Source organism: Gouania willdenowi, unplaced genomic scaffold, assembly GCF_900634775.1.
Source record: "Gouania willdenowi unplaced genomic scaffold, fGouWil2.1 scaffold_360_arrow_ctg1, whole genome shotgun sequence".
Taxonomy (NCBI): domain Eukaryota; kingdom Metazoa; phylum Chordata; class Actinopteri; order Blenniiformes; family Gobiesocidae; genus Gouania; species Gouania willdenowi.
In genome coordinates, this window is record NW_021145123.1 from 65,282 (window position 1) to 80,325 (window position 15,044).

General features: G+C 43.0%; 1 protein-coding gene across 1 annotated transcript in view; it reads left to right on the forward strand.

Annotated features, from left to right (window-relative positions):
* LOC114459853 (NACHT, LRR and PYD domains-containing protein 12-like) overlaps positions 1-8,448 on the forward strand; it is a 41,675-nt gene extending 33,227 nt beyond the window's left edge. Inside the window, exons 10-11 of the mRNA XM_028442005.1 lie at positions 7,637-7,683; positions 7,806-8,448. Coding sequence (XP_028297806.1) covers positions 7,637-7,683; positions 7,806-8,332 — 574 coding nt within the window. The 3' untranslated portion in view covers positions 8,333-8,448. The remainder of the gene's footprint in view (positions 1-7,636; positions 7,684-7,805) is intronic.
* Positions 8,449-15,044: the final 6,596 nt, after the last annotated feature.

Sequence of the window (15,044 nt, forward strand, 5' to 3'; positions counted from 1 at the left end):
GTTACAAGTAGAACAGAACAGAATACAAACATGATTTGTGTTTAAATTGAATATACATAGTAAACTTGAATTAAACCACTTATATTTATCTGTACAAACAATAACTGGAAAACACGCTCTTCAAAATTAATCTTATAAAACATCACATGATTAAAAAAGTTGTTGTAAGAATTATTCAACACAGATTTTATAATTTCTTTATTACATACAACCACATAGTGTGGTGAGTCTATGATTGCTATGTAGTGTGTGTGTATTTTATTTTAATATCACTTCTCTTTCCATGTGAATGTGAAAACCCACAGCAGGAACCTTAACTGATTGATTGATTGATTCTTATTTCTTAGTGAGGAAAAATACATTCACGGTCCTGCCTGCCCACAGCGACCAATCAGGAAATGACTTTCAGAAATTACTATCAATCTTTATCAAATTTATATGGAAGCTTTTGAAGCACAAACGAAAAAAACACGTGATCACCCTCTAATATAAACTGTGTAGAAATAATATATCAATATAATATAGAAACTTTTGTTGAATAAAAATCAATTGAAGCACAGTGATATCGCTTACTCATTTAAATTACAATTATATGAATCTATATTAGTTAATTCGTGTTATTCTATTGGCTGAGATTTTTAGAACATAAATAGAGGGAAATGACAATATTCTACACAGTTGTAACAGAATATTGAAACTAACAGAGATTATTAAAGAGGTAAGTGAATAAAAAAGTAAGAAAATAACCCAAAGAACTGTAAAGTAGATCAAATCATTAGAATAAAACAGTAATTAGAACAAAACAGAAATGTAACCAGGTGTTATGTTAATTTATGCCTCTACTAATATTTATATAGATTACAAGGGAACAGATTTGTGATTGTATTTATGTCTTTATTATCTCTCTAAAGAGTCTTAGTTAAATCTATAGACCACGTACCATGTACAGTTCAGCCCCCCCACCTTTGATTAGACGTTTTAGGTGGTGAGGTTGTTTTTATAACCTCAGGTGATCAGCCACTGTTCTGCATTCTGGGCCAGGGTCTATACAGTATATATGATTCCTCAATATATGAAATAATGTTATCCATCTCTGTAATTAAGATCATTTGTTCATTTACCTTTTAACTAGAAATATGACTTTTATTCAAGCTACAACTGTAAAGTGTTGTGGAGTGTTACATTGTGTATGTACTGTATATGTGTATGTATATATGTGTGCAAACAGCTATCCTTCTATCACATGATCACTCACTCAAAGACACGCCCTGGTACATTTTTCACTCACAACACGTTTCTCTCAGTTATACATAAAATGTCATCATCCATCAATCAATCACTCTATGACACGCCCACTAGCACACTCACACTCACAACACGTTTCTCCCATACATACAGCATGACATCATCCTTATTCATTCACCCACACATACGTGTGTGTGTGTGTGTGTGTGGTTTCCATAATATCTTATTTAATCAATGTTTATGTGTTGTAATTATTCTGTTGTGTAAGTGTTTATTTTCTAGGTCAAACAATGTTATTTTTATATTCTTTCTGTATCAGTTGTGAACAAGTTGTGTTGTGTGTTATCTAATGTTCTTTCTACCAGTCACTGCAGTTCACACAAGATATAGTTTCATAATCATTCATTTCATTCATGTCAAAAAGAGGAGAATTAATTAATTAATTAATTAATTTTGTGTTTTAATTAAACATGAGACAAATTACAGAATTATTAGCGTTATCTATAAAACCTTATGGGATTGAACATATAGTTTTGATTGAATGATTTCTAAACTGATGTGTTTCATGTTAACATACACCAACATATTTTAGCAGCATCAGCATTATTGTTTTCTGTGACGTGTCCTTCAGTCTTTACTTGTTTTATCAGGAGGGAATGATTAGAACACTTTAGTTTAGTCTTTTCCCAGCAGCAGAGTTTTTTCAGAGTGTTTCCTTTTGAGGGAGAGTTCATTCTGTATTTGTCCATAGTATCCATAGCAACGGTCATCTACCAATCACTAACAGCCACTGGTAGATGACATGTCCAGATCAGTCAGATCAGATTATTTATCATTATTCTTATTTATTATTATTATTATCATCATCATCATCATCATCATCATCATCATCATCATCATCATCATCATTATTATTATTATTATTATTATTATTATTATTATTATTATTATTATTATTATTATTTTGATATCATGTTTTTGTAGGAAACAGTTTGTTCTTTCTTCTGAGTTTAACATAATCAAAACTATCTGGATGGAGCCATTTTGTGTCTATAAGTTTTTATAATGTGTGTTTGGCTTTTTTCAAAAACAAAGTTGTCCTGATTTTTTATTTTATTTTATTATTACTCAAGAGGTTTTTGGTAAATTGTCATTATAACAAAAGTATTTTGTGTTGTCATATTTGGTGCCTTTGGAGATCAACTTATTTATTTATTTATTGACTTATTTAAGTATTTGTTTACTTATTTCTTCATTTAATTCATTCATTTTCATATTTATTTGTGTCTCGGTCTTCATTTATTCATTTAATTCATTTTTAGCCTATTCTAGTTGTAAAAGTTAAAGTAGTAAAATATATTTAAACTAAAGTATTTTATAATTATTATTTCTAGTGTTAATTATTTGTGTAAAGTTGTTCAGCTAATGTTCAAATCTATGTTTCTTTTTATTTTCTTTTCTTTTTCATGTGTGTGTTTATGTGTAGATATATATGTATGGGTGTATATGTATTTTATCAATCTCTATTTATCAGTTATATATGGGTGTGTAATTATATGTGTTAGTGTATATATATGTACATTTATGTGAATTATGTTGAAGTTTTAGATACAAAGTCATAAATATATTTTATCAAGATTATTGTTATTATTTATTAAAGAGAAGTGTTGAGAGGTTAGTAAATTATTCTCCTGAATATGTATTGATGTCTTATGTTTAATTTTCCTTTTTATTATGTTTTTGAAATGATCACTATATACAGTCAATCAATAGGTTTGTTTATTCATTTATTTATCATTGTAATGTATTAGAATTCATAAGACAAATGTATTTCTTTTTTTTTTTTTTTTTTTTTTTTTTTTTTTTTTTTTTTCTCTTGTCTGCACATTCTGTCGAAGGTTAACACTACAAGAAGTGCAATCTTTTAACAGCAATGCATATTTTGTTATTGCAATTAAATAAATTTATTTATTTCATTGCATAATTGTGACCATCACCAGCCCTCCCTAGGGAAGGGTAAGAAATACTTTATTAAAGGGAGGATGTAAAAAAAAGAGAGGGCAGTGTTACACCAAGGTGAGGGGTTGGAGAGGGGTGGGGAAGTTAACAGGGAAGAGGAATACAAGATAGGAAATGGAATGGGTGGGGAGTAGTCGATAGATTTCAAGTGATGCGATGTGAAATTGTGGTTGTGTATATTGTGCTTATTGTTGAGTTATCAAGCCAGTTTGGTGACCAGTGTGCGGCTTAGGAATAATGGTGGTGGCTGTGAGGAGAGGAGGAAGTGAGTGGAAATTCCATAGAACAGGTATTTGGGAACAACGTGTCTGTGGTTGAGCCCAGTATGAGTGTTATCCCACAGCCCAAGGCCAGTGCATCCATGACAAATGTATTTCCAAGAACCGCCACTGCAAAACCCACGAGCCGCCCCCGGGCCCCGGAAGCAGCCAGGCCAGCAGCAAGAGCGGGCAACCCGGGGGCCCCCGGCGACCACCACACGGCCAAGCAGCCCCCCGAACGCCCCCAAGATCCCAAACCGAGAGGCAACCATCGCCCCCCCCATACACACCCGAGAAAGCCCCAAGGAGCCAAGGACCCAGCGCACCACGCCACCAATCCAACCCCCAATCCCCAATGGAGAGGCACTTCCCTATCCCCTGTGTGAGTGTGTGTGTTCAGTGAATGTATGGGGTGTAATTAAAAGAAGGGGGATGGAGGGGAGCGGTGCTCCCCATCCTACCTCTGTGGATATACGTGTATGTGGTGTAATAGGCCGGAGGGTGTAAGTGAGGGTACACCCTCCGGGGGGTGGCATGTTGAGGTGTGATTAAAATTGGAGGGATTAGTAGGGTAACTAGAGGTGGGAGTGCCGCCCCCACGCCACTACATAGTGACACAGGTGGCGGCCCCCTCCACCCCCAGTCCCACCATCCAGCCCCCCAAGGGTTGGGTATGGGTGTGTGGTGCATATTGTGAATGGGCCAGACCAGCTGGGAGTGAGGTGAAGTGTACATGTAGGAGGACTGTCCGGTGCGAGCCGGGCCCGTCCGCGTGGCGGGCCACGCGAGATGGTAGATGGTGCAGACGGGCAAGCGGCACTGTGGGCCCCGGAGCAGCAAAGCCGGAGACCCCCCCCCACGGCACCCCCCAGACTGCGACGGCCCCGCGGAGCACAGCGGCACCCCCCACCCCCGGGCGCAGCCAGGCACCAACCCCGTCCCCCGGTGCCCCAGGGAGCGACCCCCGCCGCACGCCGGCCCAGAGCGACGCCCCCCCGCCGCCAAGGAGAGCGGCCGAGCAGGGGGGAGGCCCGTGCCCGCACCAGGGCCAGCACAGGCCCACCCGGCGCCACGACACAACACCCTCCACCGTAAGGCGGCCCCGGCCCCCCCGACGAAAGAGGACACCATCCACCGCCAAGCAGGGCCACCCCGCCAGCCACGGACCGGCAAGCCCGAGTACCGAAGCACCCCCAGCCCGGTACCGCCATCCCACACCAACGGCGCCAGAAGAGCCCCCCCCCCCCCCCCCACGGAGGGGACCCCCGACGACCCACGCACCGGCACGAGACACCCCCCCCGACGCCAGCGCACCCCGGACGACAGCGGGCCCCAGGCCACCAGCCCCGCCCCACCCAAGGCTGCGCAGCGCCGCCACGATCCGCGGCCGGTCCCCGGGCAGATGACAGGAGAGCACGCCCCCGGACACCCAGACCACGGATCCACCCCCGGGACACCCCCGCCCCGGAATGGCGCCCACGGCGCCCGGTGCGCCCAGCCAGCAGACCAGCCAATCCCGACGCGGATCCACCAGGCCAAGAGCCACGCGCCGCGCCCCCGCACACCCACCCAACACGACCCCCGGGGAGGCCCCATAGCACCCCCCACCCCACACCCCCAGCCGTACTGGCCACACCGGAGGGGGGCCCCGCCCGGCCCGTCACGCAAGCGACATCCCTGGCGAAGGCGCGCCCCAGGGAGCCAAGCCGAGGACCCGCAAGGGCCGACGGAGCAACCCACGGCCACACCCCGCCACCCAGCAACCCAGGAGGCAATCGCCGACCCCGGGCAGCAGCCACCCCCAAAGCCGCCCACACCCCGGATCCCCCCGGACCGGAGCCACGGACCCCACCACCCCAGGCCTCCCAACGGGACCACCCCCCAGCCAACCCATCCGGCACGGCACCGCCCGCCCCCCAGGCGGGAGCAACAGCCCCCCCACCAGCCCCCAGGCAAACGGGAGCCCCCCAAGCCCAGCCCAACCGGATGGCGGGCGCAAGAGCAAAGGAGGAGGGGGGGGAGGATGAGACAGGGGGACAGGGAGCAAGGGGAAGGAGCGGCAGAGGAGCACGCAGGGCCCCAGCCCCAGAGGCCAACCAGATGCGCATGCAAGGGGCAACAGCGCCAAATCGAACAGCCCTGGGACCCTGTGAACACCCAGAAGGAATGCACACCCGCGCCGAGGCAGCCAGGCACTCCGGCAACCCTCCCCAGCCAACCCGGCCAGGACTACCCCAGAGGCCCAAGGGCGGCCCAGGCCTACAGTTGGACTAGTGCGTTAGTAAAAAGTGGTGCTGGCAGTCGCTTGCAGGCTAGATCATGAGGCTTTAAAAATTTAGATTTAATGCAATTAAAAAAGGAGTCCAACGCTCCTCAAAGCACATTATTTTTTTTTGTTTTCTGAGAGCAGACATCTTTTCCATGGAGATAAATTCTATGAGGAGATTTTGCCATTGGTTTATGTTTAAGGATTTTTTGTCTTTCCAATTTAGTAATATTGTTTTTTTTGCTATGGCTAGTGCCGCAAGGATTGATTGTGATCGGTTTGCGGGAAGTTGAAGCATTGTCAGGTCTCCTATCAGACAAAGATTTAGAGATAAAGGAATTCTGCAGTCCAAAATGGAGGACAGTTTTTCAGTAATTAGAATCCAAAAGTGTTGCACTGGGGAGCAAAGCCATAAGGCATGTAAATAGGAATCCGCTGTATTCTGGGTGCACTGAGAGCAGATGTCTGTTGGGGAGAAGCCCATTTTATGCATTTTCTGTTGGGTAATGTGGGATCTGTGGAGGACCTTGTATTGAATTAGCTGAAGATTTGTGTTTTTCGTCATCTTAAAAGTATTACGACAAATTTTTGTCCAGAAATCAATGCTCGGGGTGATTGAGAGTTCGGCCTCCCACTTAGCGATTGGTAAGTAATTACAGTTGGTGATCGAGAGAGCTCTGTATATTTTTGAGAGTTTTTTTGATTTTGTTGAGATTTTTTTCATATATATAGCCAGTTCTGGAGGTTGTAAAGTAGTTAAGTCTAGTGGAGTAGTTTTCTTTATTGTTTCTGTTACTTGTAAGTACTGTAGAAAGTTACATTTATTTATACCGAAAGCTTGGGTTAGATTATTATATGTCCTAAGCTTGTCATTTTCAAAGAGGTCTTGGAGATGAGTGATTCCACTCTCTTCCCATGTCTTCAGATAGAGTGGTGTTTTTTTATTTTTAAAGTCGGGGTTGTGCCAGATTGGAGACAGTATACTAGTTTTTAATTGAACATTTGTGATGTCCAGGGCTTTCCACCATGCAGTCAGTGTGGAGGCAATTAGTGGGTTTTTAAAGCAGTTGTGATGTTTGAGGGTCGCAGTGATAAAAGGGAGATCAGAGAGTTTAATGTGTTTGCAGTCTAACTGTTCTATTTCTAGCCAGGTGTTGTAGTAATCTTTTGGTTTTAGCCATTCTGTTAAATATAATATTTGGTTTGCTAAGTAATAATGCATGAAATTAGGGGCTTCTAAACCACCCTCGTCTTTGTTTTTTTGAAGGGTTGAAAGGCTTATTTTAGGTTTTTTATTTCTAGCATAGAATTTTGTAGTTGCAGAGTCTAATCTTTGAAACCATTGTTTTGGTGGTTTTAGTGGTATCATTGAGAACAGGTAGTTTATTTTAGGTAAGATTTTCATTTTAACTGAGGCTATCCTGCCAAGTAGTGAGATGGGGAGATTGTTCCATCTCCGCAGATCTTCTGTGACTTTGTCCAACATCGGATCATGATGACAGACAAATGTATTTCTAAAGGGAGAATTATGATTTAGTGTGTGATATTATCCACATTCAAAAACTAAAAAGAATAAAAATATGTACGACTACCAAACTTATTTAAACTGCAAAGGACCAAATAGTGTAAATATACATATATATAATAGTGTATAGTTAAGATCAGAGGAGGTGGAACCAATCAGTGAGGATGAAGAGAGGAACACTTTGAAGGAGATGAAGAAGGTGAAGCTGTTGAAGACAAACCAGTAGAAACATGGAGAGCTTGATGGAGATGGCATCAGGTTTCTGAGCAGCACTTTGGACTCTTTAGGTGTGTAAATCACTGCCTGTGTTTGCTCCTGCAGGGCGGACCATGGAGGAGAGCAGAGGATCAAAGCTGGTGTGAGGAAGTGTAAGTGTGTGTGTGTGTTCATTCAAAGTGTCCTCATGAAGCTCTGAGTGAATGAACATGTCAGTGATACAGAGAGAATGAAGCATCACATGATCAACTGTTGTTTCTTTGTGTCTCATCAGATTTCTGTCACATTCACCTCGACACAAACTCCATCAACAGAAAACTCAGACTGTCTGACAACAACAGGATGGTGACATGGGTGGAGGAGGAGGAGCTTTATCCTGATCATCAGGACAGATTTGATATCAATCAGGTTCTGTGTAGTACTGGTCTGACTGGTCACTGTTACTGGGAGGTGGAGTGGAATGGAGATGTTTATATAGCAGTGAGTTACAGAGGAATCAGAAGGAAAGGAGACAGTAATGATTGTTTGTTTGGATTTAATAATCAGTCCTGGAGACTGAGATGTTACAAAGGTTTTTACTCCTTCATTCACAATAACATGTTCACAAGTATCTCCTGTCCCTGTGGTTCCTCTGGTAGAGTAGGAGTGTATGTGGACTGTCCTGATGGACGTCTGTCCTTCTATAAAGTCTCCTCTGACTCTATGACACTCATCCACACCGTCTGTACCTCCTTCACTGACACTCTGTATCCTGGGTTTGGGATTTGGTTTGGTTCCTCAGTGTATCTGAGTCCTCTGTGAGACAGACAGACAGACAGACACAGATAGACAGACAGACAGAGAGACAGTCACACAGACAGACAGACACACACAGCTACACAGACAGACAGACACATAGACTGACAGACACAGAGACAGACAGACAGACAGACACAGCTACACAGACAGACAGTCAGACACATAGACTGACAGACACAGAGACAGACAGACAGACAGACACAGCTACACAGACAGACAGTCAGACACATAGACTAACAGACACAGAGACAGACAGACAGAAGACAGACAGACAGACAGACAGACACTTAGACAGACACACAAACAGACAGACAGACAGACAGACAGACACTTAGACAAACAAACACACAGACAGACACATAGACAGACACTGCCAGACAGACAGACAAACACAGGCAAACAGACAAACACAGACAGACAGACACACCGACAGACACAGCCACACAGACATACAGACAGACACTTAGACAAACAAACACACAGACAGACACATGGACAGACAAACACACAGAGAAAGACAGACATTCAAACACAGCTACACAGACAGATCGACACACCGACAGACAGACAAACAGACAGACAGACACAGCCACACAGACAGAGAGACAGACAGACAGACAGATAGCTACACAGACAGACACGCAGACAGACAGACAGACACAGCCACACAGACAGAGAGACAGACAGACAGACAGATAGCTACACAGACAGACACGCAGACAGACAGACAGACAAACAGTCAGACACATAGACTTACAGACACAGAGACACATAGGCAGACAGACAGAAGACAGACAGACACAGCTACACACACAGACAGACAGACAAACAGACAGACACACACACAGACAGACAGACATACACTTAGACAGACAAACAGACACACATGGACAGACAGACAGACAAACACACACACACACAGAGACAAACACAGACAGACAAACACAGCTAAACAGACAGACACACTGACAGACAGACACACACAGCTACACAGACAGACACACACACCGACAGAAAGACAGACAGCCACACAGACAGACAGCTACACAGACAAACAGACACACAGACAACACATACAACATAGACTGACAGACACAAAGACAGACAGGCAGACAGAAAGACACAGCTACAAAGAAAGACAGGCAGACAGACACACAGAGACAGAGAGACACTTAGACAAACAAACAGACACACAGACAGACACGCAGACAGATAAACAGGCAGACAGACAGACAGACACACACTCACACACACACCGAGAGACACCGGCAGACAGACAGAGACACACAGCTACACAGACAGACAGTCACACATACTGACAGACACAGCCACACAGACAGACAGACAGACAGACAGACACACACACAGCTACACAGACAGACAGGCAGGCTGACACACAGACAAGCAGACAGACAGACAGACAGAAACACACAGCTACACAGACAGACAGGTAGACAAACACAGACAGACAGGCAGGCTGACAGACCGACAGGCAGGCAGGCAGACAGACACTGACAGACAGACACACAGACACAGCTACACAGACTGTCTGTCAGTGTCTGTTCGTCTGTCTGTGTAGCTGTGTGTGTGTGTGTGTGTCTGTCTGTCAGTGTCTGTCTGTCTGACACACACACACAGAGACAGACAAACACAGACAGACACACACACACAGCTACACAGACAGACAGCCACACAGACATAAAGACAGACAGACAGAAAGACAGACAGCCACACAGACAGACAGCTACACAGACAAACAGACACACAGACAACACATACAACATAGACTGACAGACACAAAGACAGACAGGCAGACAGAAAGACACAGCTACAAAGAAAGACAGGCAGACAGACACACAGAGACAGACAGACACTTAGACAAACAAACAGACACACAGACAGACACGCAGACAGATAAACAGGCAGACAGACAGACAGACACACACTCACACACACACACCGAGAGACACCGGCAGACAGACAGAGACACACAGCTACACAGACAGACAGTCACACATACTGACAGACACAGCCACACAGACAGACAGACAGACAGACAGACAGACAGACAGACAGACAGACAGACAGACAGACAGACAGACACACAGCTACACAGACAGACAGGCAGGCTGACACACAGACAAGCAGACAGACAGACAGACAGAAACACACAGCTACACAGACAGACAGGCAGACAAACACAGACAGACAGGCAGGCTGACAGACCGACAGGCAGGCAGGCAGACAGACACTGACAGACAGACACACAGACACAGCTACACAGACTGTCTGTCAGTGTCTGTTCGTCTGTCTGTGTAGCTGTGTGTGTGTGTGTGTGTCTGTCTGTCAGTGTCTGTCTGTCTGACACACACACACAGAGACAGACAAACACAGACAGACACACACACACAGCTACACAGACAGACAGCCACACAGACATAAAGACAGACAGACAGAAAGACAGACAGCCACACAGACAGACAGCTACACAGACAAACAGACACACAGACAACACATACAACATAGACTGACAGACACAAAGACAGACAGGCAGACAGAAAGACACAGCTACAAAGAAAGACAGGCAGACAGACACACAGAGACAGACAGACACTTAGACAAACAAACAGACACACAGACAGACACGCAGACAGATAAACAGGCAGACAGACAGACAGACACACACTCACACACACACACCGAGAGACACCGGCAGACAGACAGAGACACACAGCTACACAGACAGACAGTCACACATACTGACAGACACAGCCACACAGACAGACAGACAGACAGACAGACACACAGACACAGCTACACAGACTGTCTGTCAGTGTCTGTTCGTCTGTCTGTGTAGCTGTGTGTGTGTGTGTGTGTCTGTCTGTCAGTGTCTGTCTGTCTGACACACACACACAGAGACAGACAAACACAGACAGACACACACACACAGCTACACAGACAGACAGCCACACAGACATAAAGACAGACAGACAGACAGACAGACAGACAGACAGACAGACAGACACATAGACTGACAGACACGAAGACAGACAGACAGACAGACAGACAGGCACTTAGACAAACAAACACACAGACAGACAAACAGGCAGACACACACACACACACAGACACCGACACACACACACACACACACACACACACACACACACACACACACACACACACACACACACACACACACACACACACACACACACACACACACACACACAGAAATACAGACAAAAAGACAGACAGACAGAAAGGCAGGCAGACATACACACACACACACACACACACACACACACACACACACACACACACACACACACACACACACACACACACACACACACAGCTACACAGACAGACACACACAGACACACAGCTAAAACAGACAGACACACAGACAGAGAGACAGACAGACATGTCTATGAGTCCTCTGTGAGACAGACAGACTAAATGGCCGACTTCCTGTTTGGTTTTGGGCGGGGTCATTATGTAACTTTTTGCTCGTCTTGGGGTCAATAATACATGTAAATTTGATGTGAATCAACTGAAAAATAGCCAAGATGCATCATTTAGAATGTGAAGGAATTTCCAGTGACATTATAGGCCCCTCCCACTGATCACAGCCTGTTTTTTCTTCATCACCCATCTTATAAGATTCATCCAACACTATTTTGAAGTCAACATGATATATCGTCTTTCCACTAGAGCTGTTAGCGTCAGATGCTAATAAAAGTTGAACCCTCTGAGAACACAAAGTATGAGGTCACATCTGTCTCATGTTCTTCTTCTCCACAAAAGTGAAACTGTTCCTAATTCACAAGTTTTATTATGAATGATGATAAATGTGTACAGAATAAAGCAGATGATGTTAGTCCATCACCTGAGGATTATAGAGGGGATACATTTTCTATCAGGCACAGTGAGACAGGCTGAAATCATTTGTATCTCCTGATAACATGTTCTGGTCCACAGTCCTGTATCACCATGTGTCTGTGTTGAGAATGTCTGAATAAATGCTATGAAGTTATGATGATCAACAGAGGCTGAATTAAAAAATACACCAATATCTAAAGATCAGGAAAGTGAGTTACATCAACAACCACTGTGGGCAGTGCTGCAGTAAGTTCATCAGAACATCATTGAGTGAAAAAGGTGGATCTGAGTCTGACAGTGTGTTCAAATGTTCACAGTGGTGTTGATTTTACTGTATCACAAGTTGGACACATTGATCTAAAGACTGAATTACAGCGTGTTTGAGTCTAGAACCCAGAGAGTATTTAGCTAACGTTTAGTTAGCAGGCTGGTCGCCTAGCAACATTACACTATCATAGAAAAAGGAGAATATATGACATTGTCAAGCAGAGCTATGAATACTATGAACTTGAGCAACACATAATTTACAGAATATATTTATTATTATTATTATTATTATTATTATTATTATTATTATTATTATTGTGTGTATTTAGCTCAAACTGTCTTTTTAGTATTAATCTTACTGTCTGAATTATATCAGTTTTGTCTCTGCTTACGCACATGGTTTTGTTGTTAGATTTAGATTAAGATGAAATTAGATGTTCTGAAAATAAAATTTAATTATTGTATGTTGAAAAAGAAACCATGAATAATAATCCATCTTCTTGACAATCAAAGCATGATTGCAACAATCCACATTTAGTTTTAATAATAAGCTAAACATAGAATTGTAGCTCCGCCCTTCATGCGCGCTCCCACAGCAGGGGATACAGATTCTGTTGGGGGTCACTACTTTGGTACGACAAAGTCCAAAATGCTTGACCATCACATGATTCATGTAAACTCAGTTTGATCTGGAAGTTAATGGTGGGCATTTTGAATCCATTGACATATCTGGGATTTTTGGTAGTTTGTCGTCAATAACTGCATTGATTGACAATATTTTTACTGTACACCCTCATATGTATGTGTATATACAATATATGTTTATGTAGTTCCATAAATAGTTTTTTTCCGGAATGTAAATTTGTATTCATGAAAAAAATGTTAAAAAGTATGTTTATTTGTATTGTATACAGTATGTATTGCTTTGAATTTTTTTTAATTTTCTTTAAATAAGGGGTCATTAAAAAACATCACATCCAGACAGGACACACTGTGGAGGCCACACTATGTAGCTCCACTTAAGTGAAGTTATTTTCTCAGTTACTTCACATCAATATTTCTTTCAGTTGAAACTCAACATGTTTTGTTTTGTATTGTTTGCAGCTCTCCCCTGAACAATAAGAGTGGCATCATCCAAGATGGCTGCTAAAGGTGGGCGGAGTTAAAGCAGAAGCCACTGGGGGGGAGGAAGCTGTCTGTTTAATTTGTTTAGTGATTTAATAGTGAATTAGAAATGTTAGTTTAGAGTTATATTGGATTGGTTTATTATGTTTATAGTTTAGTTCGATACATTGCTTCTATTAGTTTAATTATAGGTTTTCACCACTGTATGTTTGTAAATTCCCACCCCCTAATTATCTTTGTTGGCCAGTCACCTGTGTTTATAAACAGCACCATATTTGTCATTGGGAGGTCAGTGGGGAAAGGTAAAGTTCCTGTGTTCACCTCAGTTCATTAGTTTTGTTTGAATTTACTTTATAGGTGAATTTTTGTTAAACTTAAATATTTTGTTAATAAATTCAATCATCTTTTTTGAAAGCTACACTTGTGTTCCTGCTTTTGCTGTTTGGTCCATGACACACACACAGCATCATTGGTCCTCACCAGCACTATAGTGCATACACATTGTCTCACTCAGTGGTCACCTCCCTGGTCCGAGTTCTGGCCGTTTGAAGTTGGTCAAGAAAATAGTCCCGGTTAGTTTCCGGGGCCACAAAACTGTGCGTTTTTAATAGAAAAAAATATATGCGTTTGAAAGCTTGATTCATTTACATCACAAAACCGCCCACAAAAAAAATTCATACCTCCAGTTTTAATCGGCACTATTTTCTCTTGTCCACTGAGTGAGACAATGTGTATGCACTATAGTGCTGGTGAGGATTGCATACAACGTCATGTCTTAAATAGGCGAACTATCCCTTTAAAGAGAACTTGGACGCTCTTTATCATGGCCACGACTTAAACACTTCCAGGGGTGAAGGAACAGTGGATAGGAAAGGAGATAGGACAGGAGATAGGAGAAATTCTATGTAGTAATTTCACACGACTACTGCTGTGATGCTGCATGGTGAGGACCAATGATGCTGCACGGTGAGGACCAATGATTGATGATAATTGTTTCTACATTAATAAGGCTTTTTATTTAAATGTAGTGTTGTATCAACATCTGAGACAGTGAAAGAGTTCCTGTTTAGGTTCTAGAAGGATATGAATTATTCCTAATGAACTACACTGAATAAAAGGGGGTGGAGTCTCCCTGTATGTGGACTCAGAGTGGAGGTGTGTCCAGGTTAATCACATGTCTAAGTGTGTAAATGAATATAATATAAAGTTGTATATACAGAACACCAGGGTGGTGCATTGACACACTGAAGAACACATTAGCTGACATGTTTCATAACTCTGATGATTCAATAAAATACAAAGTGTTTGGAGTGACTTCATTATTAATATTATGAATCCAAACAGACACATAAAGACTTGTGATGTTATACATCCAATGTACAGCTGTGGCCTGTTCTTAGTCATTCTAAAGCCAAGCAGAGTCACATTAGACACTGAC